The 23,391-nt window shown below is 37.7% G+C and overlaps 1 protein-coding gene across 4 annotated transcripts; it reads left to right on the top strand.

Moving 5' to 3' along the window:
- Positions 1–6,815: 6,815 nt before the first annotated feature.
- lman2 (lectin, mannose-binding 2) lies at positions 6,816–19,262 on the top strand. 4 transcript variants are annotated; one of them, XM_047354559.1, is made up of 8 exons: positions 6,816–7,036; positions 11,056–11,162; positions 13,147–13,264; positions 14,411–14,490; positions 14,943–15,104; positions 16,209–16,323; positions 16,493–16,630; positions 17,513–19,262. In XM_047354559.1, the coding sequence occupies exons 1-8, from the start codon at positions 6,901–6,903 to the stop codon at positions 17,671–17,673; spliced, it is 1,017 nt and encodes a 338-aa protein (XP_047210515.1). In that variant the 5' UTR covers positions 6,816–6,900; the 3' UTR covers positions 17,674–19,262. The 4 variants fall into 4 exon arrangements, with proteins under 4 accessions (XP_047210515.1, XP_047210517.1, XP_047210514.1 ...); XM_047354561.1 differs by having other exon boundaries at positions 6,817–7,036; positions 16,493–16,612; XM_047354558.1 differs by lacking the exon at positions 14,411–14,490 and adding an exon at positions 14,276–14,358 and having other exon boundaries at positions 6,817–7,036.
- The last annotated feature ends 4,129 nt before the right edge of the window (positions 19,263–23,391 follow it).

Raw genomic sequence — 23,391 nt, 5'->3', positions numbered from 1 at the left:
CTGTTTTAATATAACATATAGCTTTTCCGGCTTCCCCCCTCAGATCTCCCACACCAACTAAATATTTGATCATCTTTCTTTATCTAAAAAATTTTCTATTTTTAAACAGTCTGAGATATTTCTTATTGTTTTAGCCACTGACCAGTACTGTGACTACAGGTAGCGATGCATGTCTTAATGAGCTTTAAATGCACTGTGATCATCCAACACCCAATTGTCTGTTGTTGCAAAGAGAAGTGCTCTAAACAAATATGTCAACTACACCAAGAAGAGGTCACCTTCTGGATAAGAACTGACTGAAAGTGTTAAGATTAAACCACAAGAATGGCAATGCCACAGAAAGTGACATCAGGAGCTCAAAAAAGGCCTGCGAATTTACTGTTTACAGTATATAAAGAGATAAATATATTTTTGCTTGTTCATTGTTCTTTATTGACTCAATCATGATGCATGATTGCCAGCTCTCTCAGGCATGAATAGAGCGAAGCCTGAACAGTCGAGTCACAGATTTCCCATTCCTGCAGTTCCATTAAATTGACAATCTTCAATCCCCTGGGGCCCAATCAATATTTATCCCTAATAGGTCAGAGCATTGATCTGGCCTGAAAAGATTTTCCATAGCTCTATGGACCTTCAGTGCTGAGAGAAATAAACATTCTTATGGACACCGCTTACACATACATTTTACACTAAAAGAGACAAAGTACAATGGTATGTGTGATGCAGGTATAATCTAGTGAGTTTCAGTACACTAAATGTGAAGCTTACAGCGAGGATTTAGTTTGATTAATCAGACTTCATGTCATCAGTAGAAAATGAAGGTTTTGACCTTGGTTAGATGTTTAAACGACATTTTGTGAAGCAACAAACAGAATTTGTATGATGTATCCTTTATTTAGCTAACTCATTTTGGTTATCAATTGGTTACGTGATGCTTCATTCTTTGTGGGGTTGGGGACAAAAACTATTGCAGGTCCTGCTGCGATCTAGTCATCCTTTCTGCAGCCTTATTTTGAACAAATGTCTTGTCGCAAACCTTTTGCAATGACTTTAGGGAATTTTGTTTAACGAAGTTCCACTTCAGCATCTGAATCAAAATGATAAGCAAACTCCCTTACTTTGAAAATAAACACTTCTTTACTTCAAACATTTTTGTACAAGGATCAAGTCAAAGTTTATTTTTAGAGCAAACAACTGAAGCAGGATGAGTCAAAGTCTTAACATCTAATAAAATATTAAATAAAACACCTAATAATTGAAGCACAGATGTCAAAATCCGCATCTTGCACAAACATTTTCAAACTCATAATCTAGTCAAGGCCACATGTCCTCACCCTTATATTCCCACTCTTAATAAAGATGAGGCCACTCTTCAAAATGGGATAGTGAAGTTAGATGAGTGCTGATCTTCATACCTCTTCATAACTTTCTGGCATAAAGTTGTCGATGTCTACAGTCAAAGCACTTGTGGCACTAGTCACCTTTATTCATTAGTAACTGCTCAGGAAGAAGGGGAGAGAAAGAGACGCTGAAGACATGCAGCATATGGCCCAGGGCCCGGAACCAAACCCGGGACAGCTGCGTTGAGGACAGTAGCTTCAATATGATCATTTTCATCTTGCCACTCAACCCTGGGAAAAGGATAATAAGAGAAGTAAAAAAATATCCAATGCTCACTGGAGAACAACTGCAGTACAGAGCAATATTTTAGGGTCACCAAGTCCCCACCTATTAGATGCCATTTACATGCCAGCTGTTTTTTGGAATTCGTGCCATTAATAAGCCTTTTCTGTTCCGCCATCCCACCTAATAGACTAAGTTCTGTCATATTAGCAACATGGGTTGAACTAACTATTAAATGCAAGACAGGACATAATTGTGGTTCACATGATTGGATGAAGAAAAAACATTTCTTAACATGAGACCTTCCCACAACTGAATAGATGAGAGAATATGCTAGTGCAAAAATAGATTAATTTGTTCTAAGGCTGTTTACACATCTTTATCAGTGGTTTTAGTAGGCAGGTTTTTTTTTTTTTATCAGTTTTTGATGATTGGGTTTTAGAACTAGATATTAGACATCAGTGTGATACATCTGCCATATCTTACTGATTGATTAAAATGAACCTTGCTGACTGGCCGATTTGTTTCCCATAAATATACCAGATGTTTAGAGACAGTATCTGTCCTCTGCTTCTACCAGAGTGAAAATACATACAAGGGCATGTTGGACATGCAAGCTCACTGAGCCAAGAAACCATCTGGTTCCCTTTGATCCACATCGAAATGCACCAATCTGTTTACACAGATGTACCAGGGTCCAAATCAGATGTAAAACCAAAACAAGTCAGGGTCATTTCATGGGAAAAACCGAGTGGACAAAAGTGGCTGCTCCAGGACTGATTGCAGTCCTGAAGATGGCAGCTCATAACTGCAAGTGCTGGACCAAAAGTTCCCAGATTCAGTGGGAAAACTTTACGGAAATATGGAGCTTGACAGATATATGATGGGAGCTTCCCTTCTCTCTGAAATCATGCCAAATCTACATGCGTGCAAGAAAAATGTTTGAATCATTATTAATGTTTTTGTGTTACACAGAAGGACAAAGCAGTACTGAATTAAGAACAAAATGTATTTAGCTTCTGCAATAAATCATAATCTATTATCAGAGTTGCATCTAAAAATAGTTTGAAACTATGGTATTAGACAGCTTTTAAAAAGAATGAACTTAGACAGTTCATACATAGACCATAAAAGTGTTTAAGTGAAACACCAGAAATAGGAGCATGATTCTTTGAATTCTAGGTTACTGCATCCTCCAAAGCAATGAAAGTACAGCGAAACCTGTGTCTGGAGTGAAAAAAACAGTGTCACCTCACATGCCATATGAATTTAAGTACTCATCCAGGCTCCTAAAGGAAAACTAAGACAAAATAAGCAATCTGCCATGCTGCTGATTGATTACTGTTCTAATCCTCACATGGAAATAAGCTATTATTCATCGCTGAACAAACAGGATAACAAATACGAGTGGCAAAAACTGGACTTTGTCCAAACAGTGGCAGAATTTTCCCAGTAGAATGACAGCCAGTTGAGGTGGTTCCAGCATCTGGTAGGGATTCCTTTTAGACGACTCCCAGGGGAGGTGTTTTGAATATATCCCGCTGAGAGGAGCCCTCAGGGCACAGCATGGGAATGCCTCTGTGGCTATATGGAGGCAAGGCAATGTGGCTAAGAAGACAGACGTTTGGGAATCTTTGCTCACAAATTTGCCTTACAGACCCTAGATCCAAGTTTATAACAAAAGGTATCCATACAATTTTCTCACAATGAAAAATTTAGTCCACAATGGATAATAATTGCACATTGTGAGCATGGCAGTTAGACAAAATCTTTTTTCATTAGCTTATTTCTGTGATGCATCCATTCATCCATCACTTTCTTTCAGTTTGTTGTGTTCGCAGACTATAGTTCAAAGTCTGCCCACTATATATAGTTACCGTAAATTTATTGTGATCTTTATTATTTATTCTGGGCTGGGTCATGGAGGTAAGAGTCTGAACAAATATTCACAAACTTGTTCTACCAAAAGCTTTCCCAGATGGGTATAAAAGCATTTGAAGCCACGAGATGTAATCACCCCAGCACATCCTTAGTGGGCCTTAAGGCCTCCTCTCAGTGCTACTTCACCATGTGATAGAGAGATTTAGTAATTTATATTTTATGAATTTGAATCAGACTGTCTTGTATAATAGTTGCACTGATTTGGATTGTGGGTCATTTGAATTTGACTCATGGTAAATCATAATTGGACTGTACTGGATTAGATTAAATTAATTCAAATGAACTGAACTGAGATGCAAAAAAAAAAAAATTTCGCAATGGATCAAATTCAATCTAGGGCATTTAGAATAAATGACTTATAAATAAGACTATTTCAGAAAAATGCCTTGAGATTGAGTTTTGTTTTAAATAGTTGTGGTACAAATTAAACAGAACTGAATTTAAAAAATATATTGTAGTAACGATGATTAAATAAAGATAAACAGCTACAAAACCTCACTTATAATTTTAATGAGCACATTTAGCACACAACCAAAGCCGTGTAAAAGTGAAAGGCTGTAGAACGATGCTAAACACAGACATTTTCATCGAAAAAAGAGCCAAACTAGAAGACACAGTCTACAACAGAAGGCGATGCGAATCAGTAGCAAAATGCTAGGCATGCTATATTTAGAAAGGTATTCATTTGTGACGTTTTTACACGATTTGTAATTTCACAACAGAAAACTAGTCAGTTTAGGTTGACGACCATTACTTTGAAAGTTTGCAGTGGTAACATACTAATTTCCATTTTTAGATAATAGTTTGAACAGTGCTCTGGGAGATGTACAAAACTTGGGATATTGTTTTTTTCCTTTAATCTCAGTATTAATCCAGAACAGCTGGATTAATACTGAGATTAAATGAAAAAAAAAAAACAACAACTTTAATTTTCCTTCAATTTCATAGATATTCATACATTTTGTTGGTCTACATCGGGTTGCACGGTGGGGCAGTTGGTAGCAAAGTTGTCTAGTAGCAAAAAGGCTCTGGTTTAAATATAAACTTCTAGGCCCAGTTTTATAGCGTGCAGTGTACAAGCATCTGTTACATATTAACCATTCTGCTACCTGTGTTCAAATTGGTGTAGATTCTTTCACTACTCTTCAACTAAAGTTGCTTACCACTGAGACACTAAACACTATTGATGGGAAAGGAGTGTTTTCACACCAGAGTTAAGCTGTAACATTAAGTCCTTGTCATACATCTGTTTTCCTAAATTGTTCTATCCAATAAAATCAGAAAGCTGTGCTACTAACTCTCAGTTTTCCTGCAGACTGTGACTCACAGTTGATGGTGGAGCTGCAGTGATATTTATGGTTCGGGCCGAGGCAGAACCAGATGGAGAAATTTAAGGTTGGCCTGTTCGATCAATTGACTTTAGTCTGAACCAACGTTATACTATCTGCGTCATCAGGATATATATTTGTTGTGCTGTCTTTTTCCTGTGGGATTGCCCTTAACAAACTTTTCTGGATCCTTTGTGTGTGTGTGCCTTTGTTCGTGGTGATCAAAGCTGGTGCGTTTCTGGGTTTATTCACTCTGGATAACTGCTTGCATTCATCTGTTTGTAGAAAGAAATGTGTACAGTACCTCCTTTATTTTGCAGGCACTGCAGAATCCTGTCACATGTTCCCAGCAAATCTAGGAATACATGATGTTTTTCTATCCATTTTATGTGAAACAGCGAGCGAGTCATATTCTGATATTTAAGTTGAATTAAAGCTATAAATGCATTAAAACAACAAGAGAAAAGTAGGTCAACCATACATCAGCAATGGTACATCTACAGCTAAAGTTTGATTATCAGCTGATGATACAAATCTGCTGCACATGATAAACAAAACACGCCTGCCGGCTCCATAGGGTTTTGTACACACAAAATCCTCTTGGACAGCCAGAAAAGCAAAAATGTTCTAGTTTTAGCGGCTCTGGGACTTGTGTTGAATAAATCAAGAAGGTATGGATCAATGTGGAATACCTCTATTGACCTGCATCTTAGAAGGGCTGCCCAGAAGCTACACAACTGTATCCAGTTGAGGGTGAATTGAGGATTAAATTGTACCAAAACCTTGATTTGTTCAACCAGCTTCTTATGATTGAAACAGAAACTTAAATTGTCAAACAAGGTCAAGGTGAACACTTAACATCAATTAAAACATTTTTTAGACAATGCGGAACTCTGCCGGGTTGCATTTAATAATGATGTGAACAAAATGAAAATGAAAAAAAGATCATGCAGTTTGTTTTTTTTTAACTTTATTTTTCTCACAACTTTACACACAAACTCTTATTAAGCTGGTTGTGTTAAAATTAAATACAATTTTTTTTTAAAGTACTGGTTTTCAATCATATCTTAAGTAAAAACTCTTATGTTCTCCTTTTTAAATTTAGATATATGGTGATCAGCTACATTTCTGAATAATTTTGATCTACAGGTGCAAAAAATTATTTAAAAGTTAAACAATGAAATGCCCAATATTTTAACAAGCACACGAGATTTTGATTTACTTTTTTGATTAACTCATGTACCAAAAGTACCAATACCACCCACCCAGTAAAACTAATTTAAAAAGACATTCTCTTTTTGACGGCGAAGACAAAGACTAGGGTAAAGGGGAAAAAAGACAACCACTGTCATCAATGAGAACTTGGCAAAGACCCCGTGGCCAAACTCCTAAATTAAAATGAATTCTATTAGTGAACAATTATTATTAGGTAACAATTTTCAAGCATGTCACTTACTTTATCAAAATAAAAAATAAAAGCTGGACCACAATATCTAAATACATAAAATTTATATTTTAATGATGTCTTAATCATACCTGATATTACATGTCCACAAACAAAGCTCCTTTAGTGGAATATTCAAATGATGTGTTAACTAAGCTTAAGCGGCTCCTTGTTTATTTGTTATTGTCTGTCTCCATCTAGTGGACGGTTTTAAAAACAAATAATCTTTTCTCCGATTGGCCTAATTTGCGATGTGCTTTTCTCTGATTGGTTCTTAAAGGCACACTGTGAATTTGCAGTTTCCGTATGGAAACAAAAAATACTGAACAATTTTCTGCCATTACCTTAGTAAAATATGTTGCTATAATTATTTTATTCAAACAATATTTATGTATAAGCCTATTATAAAATATGGGATTATCAGCTAAAAACACCATTGAATTGAGTTTAGGAATAGTTCATAAACGAGGAGGAGTTCTTGTTTCTGGTCGGAAAAGAAAGGCGAAAGGAGTTTGGGACATCGAAGTTGTTCTGAGAGCTTCCTCCTGAGGCTGTTTTGACAAAATGAGCGGATTTAGAACATTTCTGGGCTCAACATTTATCTTCCTGCTGGTGGAGTACTGCCTGGTTGGTTGTGATATAACTGACGGAAACGCGGAACATCAGAAGAGGGAGCACTCTCTGACGAAGCCTTACCAAGGTAGGAAGAGCTAGCTAACCGAATGGCCAGATTGTTTCCTTCTCTCACCATGTTTCAGGTTTCCTGTGATCTCACCTGCTCAAAAAGAAACAGTTGTAACATGTTACATCTGCCATAGGTGCATCACAATAGATACGAGAGAATAGAAACAAAGAAAGAGCTCAAAACAGCACGAAGTAAATCTTTTGTAGCACAATTTGAATATTTACACCAGTGTTTTTTTTTTTTTGGACCCCGTAGTAAACTTTCTGAACAAAGGCTTAAATCATAGCAATCCACCGTGTATAGAAATGCAGTCTTGTGTCATGCTCACGGTATGTAATGATATAAATTCAGGTGTATTTCCTTGTTATTTCCCATTTTGACTATATGTTGACAAAATGGAGTGTAAGATTGTGAAAGCAAAATGTTATCTTCCTCCAAACAAATTACTCATGAAAAACATTCATTTTCTATCACCTCTTGAGTGGACTACCGCGATTATCTATATTTTTGACTTGGACACTCGTCTCTTCGTCGCTTGCAGTTAATTAGTCCAGAATATTTCCCATAAAAAAAATAATTTTTTTTAAATTATTTTCAAACTTCTTGTTTTTTTTCTCGTTTTTATCGCTTTCCTCAAACTTAAAGATTTGTCTCACCAGTTATTGCATCAAAACAGTCCTACTAAACAGCAGGATGATGCGTAACTACTTCCTAAATCACTGGATAGACATTTATGTCAACAGAATCTCAACAAAACGTTTGTCCCTGGTGAACAATATACAATAGTACATATTAAGTCATTACTACTTTTTCTCAACATGCATTTTTTGTGTGAATTTTTGATTTGAGCTAAACTGGAAAATTAAATTTAGCCAGACAGTAATTTAATCTTTCTTTTATCTTTGTGGCACAAGTCTGTATGATGTCGGTAAAGGTTATCAAAAGAAAGTATTTTGTCCTGTATAATAATTTAAATATTATTGTAATTTTTATCCTACTTTAGCATTTAACAATAAAAAAAAAAAAAAAAAAAAAGTAAATGAGCTGTGCCTTTTTAAATTTGCCTCACAATCAGGGCAGTTTTATACTTTTTAATTGTTTTTAATGTGCTTAAGAAGACGGTAACGGAACTACTTCTCTACATTTCACCTCTCATCTAAAAGGCTTAAAAGTGACTACAGCATGACAGCAGAAAAAAGACACTAGAGCCTAAAGAATGAAAGGAAAGAATGAAAGGTTGAAAGAAGAAAGGTTGCTGAGCATGAATAGCGACTTTACAACTGACTTGCATCATTTACTGTTGGTGCCTGAAGCCAATGCGTGGAATGCCTCATACTGCAGGAATCTAGTCTGCATACGTGTCAGATTGTGCAGACATGCATCAAAATGCAGTTTAAACACAGGATGTTTGTTTTATAGACACAAGGAAGTGCTGTTATAGAAATACACCTAAATCCTTTGTAGTGTTTGCTTTTTTGATAAGGTAAGTTTATGTAATTTTGTCTGTGTATGTACGTTTCATTTCTCATATCTGGTACTTTAATTTTCACAAAACAATATTTACTAAATCAGTCCTTTTAAAGTTTTATGAAATAAATGGTTTGTATTGTTTGTTGCAGTTCTGTGACAAACAATACAAAACCTTGTAAATGTACCAAGGTTTTGTGCAGGTTGACTGGAAACAATAGCAATTAGCTAATATTTACTTTTTGAGGGTTTTTCTTTTTTGTGTGCATTGCTTTTATACATTTCCTGAATTCAAATGTCTAATTGTTGCATCTTCCTTGATTCCCAACTTTTTCATATTTTACCTTATAAGACGATGCTTAAATCTTTAAACAGTCTGCAAAGGTAACAGCGAAGAAGTGACGCTTGTTGGACAAGAACTAAAAGTACATCAAGAGTTTAACTCTTCCATTAAAACTGTCATTAATAAGACAAGTTAGTTGTGCAATTTGATAGGTTGCTGCTGTGGCACTTTATTACTGGATCCTTTAAGAAGTACTTTGAAATAATGTAGCATTCATGTTTCATGTTTCATTTGTTGAAGTGAGGTTTTATTGACTTAATTCTGCAATCTGTGATGAACTGAAGCCAGTAGTGTAGAAGTTGAACTTTGCTATGAACAAAGGAACAAAAATACTTATATTATATAAAGTACAGATCCTTCTCAAAATATTAGCATATTGTGATAAAGTTCATAATTTTCCATAATGTCATGATGAAAATTTAACATTCCTATATTTTAGATTCATTGCACACTAACTGAAATATTTCAGGTCTTTTATTGTCTTAATACGGATGATTTTGGCATACAGCTCATGAAAACCCAAAATTCCTATCTCACAAAATTAGCATATTTTATCCGACCAATAAAAGAAAAGTGTTTTTAATACAAAAAACGTCAACCTTCAAATAATCATGTACAGTTATGTACTCAATACTTGGTCGGGAATCCTTTTGCAGAAATGACTGCTTCAATGCGGCGTGGCATGGAGGCAATCAGCCTGTGGCACTGCTGAGGTCTTATGGAGGCCCAGGATGCTTCGATAGCGGCCTTTAGCTCATCCAGAGTGTTGGGTCTTGAGTCTCTCAACGTTCTCTTCACAATATCCCACAGATTCTCTATGGGGTTCAGGTCAGGAGAGTTGGCAGGGCAATTGAGCACAGTGATACCATGGTCAGTAAACCATTTACCAGTGGTTTTGGCACTGTGAGCAGGTGCCAGGTCGTGCTGAAAAATGAAATCTTCATCTCCATAAAGCTTTTCAGCAGATGGAAGCATGAAGTGCTCCAAAATCTCCTGATAGCTAGCTGCATTGACCCTGCCCTTGATAAAACACAGTGGACCAACACCAGCAGCTGACACGGCACCCCAGACCATCACTGACTGTGGGTACTTGACACTGGACTTCTGGCATTTTGGCATTTCCTTCTCCCCAGTCTTCCTCCAGACTCTGGCACCTTGATTTCCGAATGACATGCAGAATTTGCTTTCATCCGAAAAAAGTACTTTGGACCACTGAGCAACAGTCCAGTGCTGCTTCTCTGTAGCCCAGGTCAGGCGCTTCTGCCGCTGTTTCTGGTTCAAAAGTGGCTTGACCTGGAGAATGCGGCACCTGTAGCCCATTTCCTGCACACGCCTGTGCACGGTGGCTCTGGATGTTTCTACTCCAGACTCAGTCCACTGCTTCCGCAGGTCCCCCAAGGTCTGGAATCGGCCCTTCTCCACAATCTTCCTCAGGGTCCGGTCACCTCTTCTCGTTGTGCAGCGTTTTCTGCCACACTTTTTCCTTCCCACAGACTTCCCACTGAGGTGCCTTGATACAGCACTCTGGGAACAGCCTATTCGTTCAGAAATTTCTTTCTGTGTCTTAACCTCTTGCTTGAGGGTGTCAATAGTGGCCTTCTGGACAGCAGTCAGGTCGGCAGTCGTAAGACTGCCTCCATGATTGGGGTTTTGAGTGATGAACCAGGCTGGGAGTTTTAAAGGCCTCAGGAATCTTTTGCAGGTGTTTAGAGTTAACTCGTTGATTCAGATGATTAGGTTCATAGCTCGTTTAGAGACCCTTTTAATGATATGCTAATTTTGAGAGATAGGAATTTTGGGTTTTCATGAGCTGTATGCCAAAATCATCCGTATTAAGACAATAAAATACCTGAAATATTTCAGTTAGTGTGCAATGAATCTAAAATATATGAATGTTAAATTTTCATCATGACATTATGGAAAATAATGAACTTTATCACAATATGCTAATATTTTGAGAAGGACCTGTATGTGTTTAAAAAATGCAGGTCATGTTGGCTTTTTACCATCTAGATTCATCCATAAATGTCATCAAAACATGAAATTAAAGTGCTGTAGGAGCAGCTTGTGTTCAGCCCACAATGCCATGATATCTAGCAGGTTAAAAAAATACATTATTGTTAGTTGGAAAACTCTAACTTTTGGCTCTATAAACATTATTGTTTTTGGAGGCACCTTCAGCAGTGGCTGATTTGTATTTATTTTTCCCGTGTTTTTCTTGAAGGTGTTGGCAGTCAGTGGGATTTCTGGGGAAGCACGCTGGTCACAAGCTCTTATGTCCGACTGACTCCAGATGAAAGAAGCAAGCAGGGATCCATATGGAATACTGTGGTGAGGAACATTTTAAAGTATGCTGTCTGAAATGAATTTTGTTTTACCCCATGGCTCTGATCAGTAGGAGTCACGAAAAACAAAACTCCAACCAACCAGAACAATAAGTGCATTTCAACACAAACATTTTTTATATGAATTAATTGATCATATCTGTTCATGTTGCCGGACTGTAAATGTTTTGTGAATATAACCTTAAACTAATTGAATCTTACATTAAGTAACGCTATGTCTGCTCCTCATTGACCAAGTATAAATTCAGTACAAGAATGTTTAATCAATCCACCTCATTATCTGTCAAATGTTTCTGTTCAAAACATGAATTCTTTCACTTCCTGTTGAACAATCTTCATCATATATTTAGATCACATTCCTCAAACTGCAGGGAGACCAGAGATATTAACAGCCTATCCTGGTAGATAAAACTATCTCCTAACTGGAGCTGTCTCAAACCTACAGAAGTACCATTATAATGACTAAAGAGACAGGTTTACAATTAACTGTAAATATACCTCAACAGATCAATGTATATTTACAGTTAACTAATCATGGATTATTTTAAAATGCTGTCTGAATTTGCAACTTGCTAAAAAAGAATTAAGCTTCAAAGACTTAGACAACTTCATTTTTGCGTGTAACAATTTGAGGTAATAAACGTTCATATTTTGGATCCTCAGGAGCACCTTTGGCATGGCAGGAGGTGGTTTTGGCTAAATCTAAAAAAGGCCTATCAAGGATATTTTTTAAATTTCAATTCAATTCAAAGATACTTTATTGATCCCCGAGGGGAAATTAGAATTCCAGTACAACCCATCCAAACATACATCATGACACAAGACAATGGGGGGACGGGTCACCGAGGCTTTGCTGCCCACTCACAGGCGCTGCCCTTGCTAGATGAGGAAAGAAGCCACATTAGGTAAGTAGAGGAAAAAAAAATCATATTTCACACTTTATCCTTAGCAGGATACAGCACAAAGAAGCAACAAATTTGCAAAACAACATCATGCCGGGAACGGTGAAGGTGGTGTGAGGGGTTGCACTGTCCTTGATGGTACGTTGGAATGTTCATCAACCGGCCACAAAGTTCTGAGCAGGTCCACAGATGTCCTCAGGGAAGGGAGGGGGCAGAGGGAGCAGAGCGTCATGTTTACATAACTTCCAGGAGAAGTTGAAGATAGCCAGCCATCAAGGCCGTGCAGGGGAGCCAGATTCAGAAAAACAATAATTATTTGGATCAGGCTGACTCTTAATTTTCCGTCAGCCTTGAGAGTCTCACTGGTGCTTCTCAAAGGCGAATCCAAACAGCCAAATTCTTGGTCTTTCGCCAGATCCGAGCGAACAACTTTCTCCAAGATTTATCCCATTTCACCCCTGAGTCCAGGAACCGCAACCTGTCTGCGATCCTGTGTAAGGATCACATCCAGTCTGCGATTCAGCTCACGTAACATCTCAGTCTGAGTGTTGATCGCTCTGAATATCCCATCACACATGCCAGGCAGCCTTATAATTGCCAGAACAGCTGCTGACGTTTTCCGAATTTTTCGACATGCCAGGTAACCGCAGAAATCCTGATATCAAACATCCACTAATATACACATCTTCCACATCCTCAACTGACATTATTGACAAACACACAATCCCCCACTTCTGCCAGGAGTCCATCGTGTATCCAGAGAAAAACGTCCCGTCCGGACAAGTTGGGCTCTCCTTCACCCTGTCTTCGCCTCGAGAAAATTTGATCAATTGCATTGAGAGACCAGCCGACCAAATTCATAACTCAGAATTGGAAGATTTGCAAAAAGAAGACAAGACACAGAGCTGAAGCAGGGCAGATATGGGAGGGGTGCGGGAGACAGAGAAAAAGCGTCCTCCTCCACCAGAGTAGAAAGAAAAGGAACTTGCTGAAAGCAATGTTATTGTCATTGAACGGTCAGAGCTGCATATTCGTTCTCACTTCAGTGTTTATATAAATTTCTTGCAGCCTTGTTATCTGAAGGACTGGGAGATGCATGTGCAGTTTAAAGTTCACGGATCAGGGAAGAAAAATCTCCATGGCGACGGCATCGCTGTCTGGTACACGAAGGATAGGCTGCATCCAGGTAAATTTAAATCTTACCTGTCTCTGCTGAGGTCCTCCGGAAGAAAACCACAGTTGAGCTTGCTTTATTTTCTTTTTGTCATTGTTGCAAGCATGTTTGGATTTAGCACTACAGAAATCCACGAATTATACGAACTGGAAAAACAACATTGATTTTGTGCTGCAAGCTTTAAACATATATGTTCGCTTATTCCAAAGAAGTCTTGAGATCATAAATAAACTATTTTATTTGCTGTAGTTTTGGAGAAGAAACCTGATTAGACTAACAAGGTCACACTGCTAACCATTACTTTAGGAATAATACATTTGTCTTTGAACATGCAAGAGGTTTATTACTGCATTTGATTATTAAATTCATAGATTGATCTTTAACTAAACGTGCCTGATATATAAACTTGCTTTAGCATTGATATTTTTGGAAAATCACCTTTTAAAAATGCAATAAAAATAAGCTCTTAAAATGTAATGGAGGGATAAATTATGGACAACAAAACAAAGAAGGTTTATCCATCCATCCGTTGTCTATGCCCATTTATCCCTGCAGGATCCCGAAGGGGCCGGTGCTTATCGCCAGCGTTCATTGGGCAGGAGGCGGGGTAGACATTTGTCTTGGTCATTTAAATTGAACTCCATTGTTAGGAACAAAATTAAAAGGGTAAAACTATACTTGAAGTGTTTTTACTAAAAGAAGCTGGTTTAAGGTGTGTAAAACATGTTAAGATTTTCACAGTATAAACTTTAAATTAAAAAATGTTTAGGAAGTTAAAGATCAGCAAATTGGAAGTGTGGTAAAATACAGAGACTTGATTATAAATCATTAATGATTAGCTTAGATGTAGCAATCTAAGTCCAGATTGTCTGTTTCCATCTGTTCATTGAATGATCCTCGCTTCCATTGGGAGTCCATCATGTCCTGGTGTTTGTTTTTATTGTCTCATAGTTCATAGTTGCTGTTTATGCAGTGTCTCTCGTTGTCTGCTCATGTCTCGCCTCATCTCTGCCTCCATCCTAGGGCCTGTGTTTGGAAACCAAGATCAGTTTCACGGCCTGGCTATTTTTTTGGATACCTTCCGCAATGACCTCCATGGAATGGATGTAAGTGTGTAGAGCCTGGCTCCAGTGGATTGATCCGCTTGTTTCTTTGCAGGACCTGTGTTTTCCAACAATGCTCACTTCCACGGGCTGGCCGTTTTTATAGATACTTACTCTAATGATGATTCGACAGATGTGAGTGCTTCCTGTCCGCATGCTCTTAGTCTCGTCTCAGGGCTGATTTTGATTTCTTTATTGTAAAGCAGCATGTTGTCAGAATTTGGAGCATGTCTGCATTTAAAACTCACAGTAAGTTTTTTTTATTTTACTTTACACAGGAAATTAACTGGTGTAGTTCAATTAAAGTACATGTGAAAATCTACCACTGCAGCTGCTTTTTGTTATGACTGTGGAACGAAATTAGCTCTGAAACCATTAGCTTAGTTCTGCATGCTGAAGTCAATTTTCAGTGCTGGAAAAGCACATTTTATAGGTTAAGAAGTGCCTGAAGTGTTGATTTGTTTCATATGCGCATGTTTTTTTGCACTCATTTGTTTCTCTTTTTTTTTTTTTTTTTTTTAGTAGTTTGACTGGATAAACGTTACTATTATTATTATTTTTTTTTTTCATCATTTGCTTCACACCAGCGCTCCTTCCCTTTCATCTCGGCCATGGTAAACAACGGCACAGTGAGTTATGATCATGGGAAAGATGGCCGCTCATCGGAGCTGGGAGGCTGCTCAGCTGACATCAGAAACAGAGATTTTGAGACATACCTCGCTATTCGCTACTCCAGAGGAAGACTGACTGTAAGTAGTGAAACTTAGTGGGGTTTTTCTAAAAGCGTCATAATTTGCATTGTAGCTAAATTGTGAAGTGATGGGCTGCCATTTAAACAGTAGGAGGTCTCTCTAGGTTTCTACAGGACCAGAGAAGTTCTTTCCTATAAACTCTAGTTTTGATGCCATTGACCTTCAAATAAACGGAGATATTTTGTAGATAAAAATAACATCATCTTGAATAGTTATTTTCCTAATTGTTTTCTATATGACTTTATCACTCACATCCTTGTGGAGACATGTTGGCCCATTATTTTTATTTTTTAAATGGTTTCTGTTTGTTGAGGACTGTAGACATTTGTTTCTGCACAGATTCTCAAATGACTTTAGATCTGACCTTGGTCCAACACATCAAATGGCTGAATGCCTCCTCAGCATACAGTGTCAGTGCTGCTGATGACCTAATTATTCGATGTAGATGTGTTAAAGAAGAGATGCATTTAGAAGTAGCAGAAAACATGAGCTTGAAACCCCTGTTTGAGCATATTTTGACATGCAGAGGAGTTCATGGCTGACTTATTGAGTGCAAGATGCCTGGGTTGTTTGGCTGCAAAGCAAGTGAGTCAAAGTTGTTTTGTCATGTGCTTTCTTTAAAGAGCAAAGGCTATTTCTCTGTCCTGTCTGAACAAACCTTATGTGATTAAAACTAAACAGCTTTAGGTTTGGATTTTGGTAAATTAATCTACCATGTCTGGGTTAAGCATAGAGAACTGCCCCTTCATTTTCTCCAGGTCATTTCTGTGCAATTTGCCTTTTTCTTTCTGTAAGTCAGTAAACGGTTTCATAAAGTGAAGACACTCTGGGGCTTTTTCAGAATAGTTCTCTTAAATTGGCTTCCCTTTAAACACAGAAGCAGCATTGTACTTGTATAAGGCTCCCGCAAGAATACCAGTGTAATGCCAAAGTTGATGTTCAATGTCCTTACATAAAAACATCCTCAAAAGCAGCTTTTCATTCTGACCTCATTGAGTTTCAAAGCATAGTCTCTATTCACGCATCATGGAGAACATCTTAGAACCACCTCTTTTTCTGTACCTAAACAATTTTCCTGTTATGACCTCTTTTTGTCTGCAGGTGATGGTAGACGTGGATGACAAGAACGAGTGGAAAGAGTGCATCGACATTGGAGGTGTTCGTCTCCCTACTGGATATTTCTTTGGAGCATCAGCAGCAACTGGAGATCTCTCAGGTCAGAACTGGGAAGTGTGACAACAAAGATGAAAATAAGTCTGGCTTACTTCACTTTTAAAGCAATGCTGTGGTACTTTCATGGATTTATTCTGGATGCCTTTTATTGAAATTGCATATTTATATTTTAAAGGTAACAGTCTGTCATAGTGTATACTCGTTTGTTCCAGATAACCATGACATCATTTCTATGAAGCTCTACCAGCTGATGGTGGACCACACCCAAGAGGAAGAAAACTTGGACTGGACTAAAATCGAGCCTAGTGTCAGCTTTTTCAGGTCCCCCAAAGGTATATTAGGATTTCAGAGTAAGAAGAAAAAAACAATTTATACCAGTTTTAAAAATAAAAATCGTTGTTTACACTTGTTTTCCAATTACCCGTTCAGCTGAATCCCAGCTACAGACTTTCATGAAGGACCATTAACAGTTCTAACAAATTCTGACTATCTTACTATACATGAAAGTAACACAAAAGTTATGTTTTGAACTAAATGACTGCTGACCTGTCCACTACATAATGGTTTTGCACTAATCAAATAATGACTGTTACTGATCATAGTTTTCTCAAAGAACCCAATGGCATCAAAACATTTATGCAGTGTTGGAAATGGTATTATTGGAGTATTTTTCTTGGTATTAATATTTAGTCTGAAATGGTAGCTTTGTGACACCTGTGGTATTGGTGCTTTACAATAGGTAGATATTTAAGAACTGCTTCCAAATTCTTTAACTTTACTTCAAATCTATGGATAGATGATCAATAGTTTGGGGTTTCAACAGGAGAATGATCTCACAAACACACATTAAAACTGGTTTCCCATCCTTAAAAGCAGGCTAGCATTAAGAGTCTTTTACCCTGCGTAAAATAGGTTGTATGTTCCACAATTACTCCTCTGTAAAAAACAAAGTTTCATTAAATCTTTAAAAATCATAAAATGGTGATATTCATGGCAGAAACATCTGACCAGAACAATCTAGAGGGTGAGGAAAAATTCAAACTGGAATCATTTGAAAACACAAACGTTAAAAGTAATTACTCGAGATTTTTGATATGAAAGTCAAAACGATAAATAAAACCTGAAGAATAAAAGTAAAACCAGTAATAACATAGAAGTAGAAGAAATTCAAACTAACAGTAGGACAGCACAAAGAAAGTATGTTGAAATCGTTCATTTCCCCTCTTCTGCAGACAACATTGATGATCCAACTGGAAACTTCCGTGGTACGGCCCTCACAGGTTGGAAGGTGTTCCTGCTCCTCCTGTGCGCTCTGCTGGGAATTATCGTGTGCGCAGTGGTGGGAGCTGTGGTTTTCCAGAAGAGACAAGAGAGAAACAAGAGGTTCTACTGAGCAGAAAGCTGAACCTCGTCACAGAGGCACAGCTTTGTTGTGGAATGAACTATTCCTAGATGACAGAACGAGCACATTCAATGTGAACTTTTTACTGAAGATTGTACAAATGTTTATACCTTTTTAAAGTACTACATTACAAGTGAATCTTGGTAGTAAGAAGGTGGAGGACAAGTGGTGACATCATCAGTGACCTTAAATGCTGATTTTTGTGTCCTTGTTCTTTTACTGCAGGATAAGCTAGATATAAACTGGGAATTCTGTCTTTAAAAGGTTGTTTCCACCAGCCTGTTGGTTATTCTAGTGTCTCTAGCCCCTTTGAGCCACCTGTGCTGCAGAAATGAATGGTGAAATCAGGATTTAGGTTTTTTTTTTCCTTTTGTCTTCCAACCATTTATACTTATTTTTGCAAACAATAGCTGTACCAGACAAGAAAACTTGCTAATTTAAAATACCGAAGGAAATTAATCTTGTAAAATTGATTGACCTGCAACCCTGATCAAGTTGAGAAGAACAAGTTCTATTTGTTATCAGGTTTTTTTTTTGTTTTACTGCCGTTCTCGTTCTAAGAACCAGAAAATCGGAATCTTAAAGTTTTGAGATTACGTTTTGTTTCATGCGTATCTGAGTTACAACAAACATTTTTGGCTGTCTGGTATTCTGATGGGTTTTCTTCTTTTGTCGCTCAAAGTATCAAAGGTGGAGGTTGTTTTGATAAGGTCTGCACTTAGTTGATTTTTTTTGTTTGTCTTTTTTCTGTTTGTTTCAAACCAATGTCAGACAGATATACAGTTAGGGCAGCACCTAATAACGCTGTAGGCGGCGTCTTAAGAAGAAATTAATCTTGAAAAAATGTAATCTGGAAAGAAACCATAAAAATAGATAAATATCTTACTTTGAAAGTGTTGTTTATGTTTGATCAAAACCTTTAGACATCAAAAATCCTTAGAGCTGATGTCAGTTTGCAATAATCACAATCATCTCATCATTTGATCTCTTTACTTTGCCTGTACTAATAGATATACAATAAATAGGATGTGTGTGTGTGTGTGTGTGTGTGTGTGTGCTTTGAAGCTATTTGAGTTAATATATATGACCATGTGTTGGCTGTGATTTACTTATTTTTTTAATCTAAATTGTTTTTTTTCTTCAGTATCGATGAAAAGAAACTTTTATTTTGAGAGTTTTGAATTCTTTTGAGTTTAAGAAAGTTGGATTGGTGTAAAACGTTTCAAGATTAGGTGTTAGGAGGCCACATACTGGACTCAATTTTGAGTTATATTTGTCTTTTAATTTTTTCCTATTTGTCTTTTTGTTGTGGTTGTCTGCAGTCAGCAATGCTAAATTCTTATTGGTGGATTCATTAATTAAAAAAAAACATTCACTGTCAAAAGTGATCTCCACAGTGTTATGAACTTCCAGCTAAAGATATCAGAGACTTAGGATTTATTATTATATTTCTGAAAGCTGAAGCTCATGATCTCTACATGTTCTGCTTTTCCTGCCACTTCAGCCGGGCTTGTGATGAAACTTGAAGCAGCTGCACTCATCAGAAATAATGCAAATAATGAATAAAAATGTTAAGTGTTTCTTGTGTGTTCATTTTGAAAAAAATAACTGTTCTCAAGTTAAATTGGGATAATTGCAATTTTCGTTTTTGTGTTTCTGTCCTGGTAGCTTAGGTAAACCGTAGTTTCCCTGTAGAGTCACTTGGGAGAAATACTTGATTTGTAAACTGTGCAAACCTGTTTGTGTAAAACGTAATTTGTAAACTTAAAAACATTTTGTTCTGAACTTCTCATACTTACAAAGGTGTGTTCAAATATCAAGACTACCTGCAAAGGAGTTTTTAATACATTTTGTTTTTTCTTTGTAGATTGTTACTGCAGAGTGACAAAACCCTGCCTCTCCTCAGTGCAGTCATTTTCTACTGAGGAGTACCGTGAAAAACCACAGAAAGTCACTTGTACTGAAAATAATAGGAAGTGAAGAAAATAAAAGCTCCCAATTATGAACATACAAAATAATAACGTGAATAAAAGAAAACCACAACAGAACCAATCTTGTGGATGGAGCTTCGGTCAAATGTACTTAAAATCTTTACACCCCCATTACACATCCCCATACTTTGGTAGCTTTACGGGTCAGCGAAGAAAACCAGTCTTTATGTATTAAAAACTTTTTCATGATCACTAATTTTCAGCTGAGTTTTAAATACCTAGTGTAATGGGTGATATGAAATGTACAACGATATGAAGAAGTATTTGCCTCCTTTACTGTTATTTTTCCTTTTTGGATCAGTGGGAAGCCTTCCCAGCCCAGGAGTGGCTGCCCAACCAAAATTACTCAAATAAGTAAATCAGCAACTCACCCCGGGGTTTACAACAGAATCCTAAACAAAGCACAGCAGACCTCACTTGCCTCAGTTAAGCAGATGGTTGTTAATTCAACAATAAACAAGAGACAGGGCAGAACTGGTCTATGAAGTTCCAAGGCAACCACTGCGGACCAAAAAGAATACAAAGGCCGGTCTTGCATTTACAAAAACAACTTGATGATCCCCAAGACTTTAGTAAAAATATTCTGTGGTCTCATGAGTCAAACGTGGAACTTTGTAATGCTCCCGATACATAAGCTGTAAAGCTTATAGCATCATACTAACAATAAAATATGGTGGTCTTAGTATGAGAGTTTGAGACCTCTTTGCTCCTTCAGGACCTGAACAGCTTGCTGTAATTGATGGAATGAAGAATTTTGCTCTTCAGCTGAGAATCTTGATAGTGAATGTATGTTTTTGACCTTAAGCTCAAGCACACTTTGTTTATGCAGCAGGACAATAATCAAAAACACACATGCAAGTCCAACCCTCAATGCTTAAAGTAAAGGTTTTCCAGTGGTTTAGCATGCTGTGAAATGACCTTAAACCGGTAGTTCATTCTCAACACCCCTGTAATGTGGCCCAATTAAAACGTTTTTGCAAGGAAATGTTTGCCAAACGTATTGGACGGCGATTTGAAGACTGATTGCTACTTATTGCAAATGTTTAAAGGCGGTTTCTGCAGCCAAGGGGAACACAACCAGTTATCAGGTGTACGAGGCAATTTCTTTTTCACATAAGGCCACTTTGGTTCGGGTAGCTTTTTCCCCTTAATGAGTGAAAAATTTGAAAACCTCATTCTGCTTTCACTCCGGTTATCTTTGTCTGATCTTATTTGATGGTCTGAAACTTTAAAGTGTGACAAACATGCACAAACCTGGCGCCTCTTTTACAGGCTATATTATCGCACAGCTTGTGTCAAACAAAAACTAATAGGTCAACAATAGTGTTTGAGAGTTGAATGTCTTCATTGGCTTCCATCAAAAATGCATTGACAGGGACCCCAAAACGGATACTTGAGTGTGTATTAAAGCATCTATTGTTATGGTTAAAATATATCATGCATTTTGGTGCATATATAAAATCTATATAAAATCATCTATACTGTAATAAAGGTTGCATCTTGGAATATTCTGAAGGCATATTTAAATACCACAAGAAGTCTTGCAGCACAATAGCTTTATAACAAATAGACTAATACAGTATTCCTTTACTAAAATGGAACTAGGGATTATTTAAAACATATTTAAATGGACTATGCTTATTTAAAAATGTCTTAAAAGCAAGGAGTGTCAGAGTCTGGTTCTCCTGTCTGCCTGCTGCTAACCCGTTCTCACCACTAGGTGCCGCAAGCTGGGAGACACCGGAGGGATGCAACAGGTGCGGGTCGTTATTCCATCAGCCGGGGAACTTTAAGAGGATGGATTGCCAGCACTTCTTTGCCTGAGCGTTTTGTCTTCTGCGGTATTACAATCTGGCCTGTTCTTGTCTAGAGAATTCTAGAAGATTGATTTCCGAGGAATCTTTGTGCTTAATCGCTTCCTTCTCTGCCTTCTCCAGGTGCTGTTTTCAGACCTGAACTTAGTTAAAACCTGAACCTTCAACTCGCTGTTTTGGAACTGTTTCCTAACTTGCTCTAAACCCAGCCCTGGACCCTCTGGAGCTCCTGCCTGCAACACAACCCCTGTCCACCTCCAGGCTCTAAATCCTCTCCCAGGCGGGTTACATGGCTCAACTAAGCACGCAGACTATTTCAAACCAAATTTTGAGCTTCGGTTCTCTTAGCTGTTCTCTCTCTCTCTGTGCAGTGTGTGGGGTCCCAGTTCCTGAGCTGTTCTAGGCCAGTTTGCTCGCTTTGCAATAAAACCAACTAAAACTGCTCTGTCGTTGAATGTCTGCATGTGGGTCAGATCGGGCCTTAAAACTATGACGGGTCCTATTTCAAATCCAGTTACTTTTAATCAATTCATTTTAGTCACAACAGTTACAGTAGATTCAGATTCAATACAATCACAGTTAAATTTAATCATGTTAAAAGACAGTTTCAAAGAACAATTTCCATCCAACAAGTAAAAAGCCAACATTAAATCATTTCCACTGAGCTGTTTTTCCCTCCATGCTGGTGTTCTTTAACATAATCTCTTAAGAGCCTGTGCAAAACTGACTTGTGATGCAATGTTTATTCACTTTGTTTATGCTCTAATGGTACAATAACTGATATTAGATATATTTAGATGTAAACTGCACAGATACTTCAAGTTCCTTCCATTTATGAACACTTTGAGTTCATTTTATTTATTTATTTTTTTGCTGTATTTTACCCACCAGATGGCAGGGTTGTATTTAAATTTAATCATTTTGAAAACCTAAAAATCAGACATGCTCTCTTTCTGTTTGTAACTCTAATAAGCCAGTAGTCCAAAGGTAATCTTTCTTTGACAATTGCACTCTCTTTTTCCACTTATAATGCTTGACTAGCTCTTATCCTACATAAACAGTTTATTTTACGGACACTCCTGTGGATGTAGCAGAGTAATTGTTGGAGAAGAGCTCAAGGCTGAACATTATGCGGCATTTATTTAACCCTGTCAGAGCAGTAAGACAGACACATTGATTGTAAATGTAGCTTTTCAGCTCATTACTGTTTCCTCTCACATACCCTCTTCTGACCTGGGGTACTCGCATGCCAGTATCTGCATTCTCCATTACTGCATTCAAAACTCTAAAGGTGTATTGAAGCACTTGATTGAATTTCTATAATGTAGCCTAGTACTCGTAGACTAATAATCCATCCTGTAATTCGTCAGTTATATATATATTCTGCTGTTCATGGGAGAAAGAGAGGGATGGAGACAACACTTTAAAAAGTCCATGGTTTATGCGTCCCACGTTCATACCTGGAAGCCATGATTGACTGGAAGCCTGACTGACAGACCAAGCTTTAGCCTCAGGTCGACGGCTTAAACCTTCCCACCTGAGCCACAGTGACATTTTAGTCCCAGCACAAAGGAGACACATGCTACATCCATAGCTTTAACTCTCATTTTCCATTTTTCATGAGTCTCTGAAACTAGGAGTAATGTAATCAAAGTATATTTTGTAAATATTAGTCATTTCTGTTACATGTCTGCTGGACTGTGTGTTTTTCCCTCCCTCCCCTCCTTGTGTCTCCTGTCTCTCACAGGTTCAGACTGCAGGGTGATGCCAATTTGCCTTGATTGCCTTGAGGGAGCCGATCAGGCAGCTCTACATAAACTGCTCACCTGTAGGGCTGGGGGTGTGGCTTCATCTGGCTGGCTTTTTGGCACATGCTTTGTTCTCCAGCATTGTTTCAAGGTTTG

Source organism: Girardinichthys multiradiatus, chromosome 23 (genome assembly GCF_021462225.1).
Source record: "Girardinichthys multiradiatus isolate DD_20200921_A chromosome 23, DD_fGirMul_XY1, whole genome shotgun sequence".
NCBI lineage: Eukaryota > Metazoa > Chordata > Actinopteri > Cyprinodontiformes > Goodeidae > Girardinichthys > Girardinichthys multiradiatus.
This window is presented reverse-complemented; position numbering and strand designations above follow the sequence as displayed.

Excerpts from the sequence above, each read along its gene's own strand:
- lman2 (XM_047354558.1), top strand. The coding sequence starts at position 6,901 with ATGAGCGGATTTAGAACATTTCTGGGCTCAACATTTATCTTCCTGCTG. Across the intron at positions 13,265-14,275 it reads GAAGGATAGGCTGCATCCAG|GGCCTGTGTTTGGAAACCAA; the intron begins GTAAATTTAAAT and ends CCTCCATCCTAG. Across the intron at positions 16,324-16,492 it reads AGCAACTGGAGATCTCTCAG|ATAACCATGACATCATTTCT; the intron begins GTCAGAACTGGG and ends CGTTTGTTCCAG.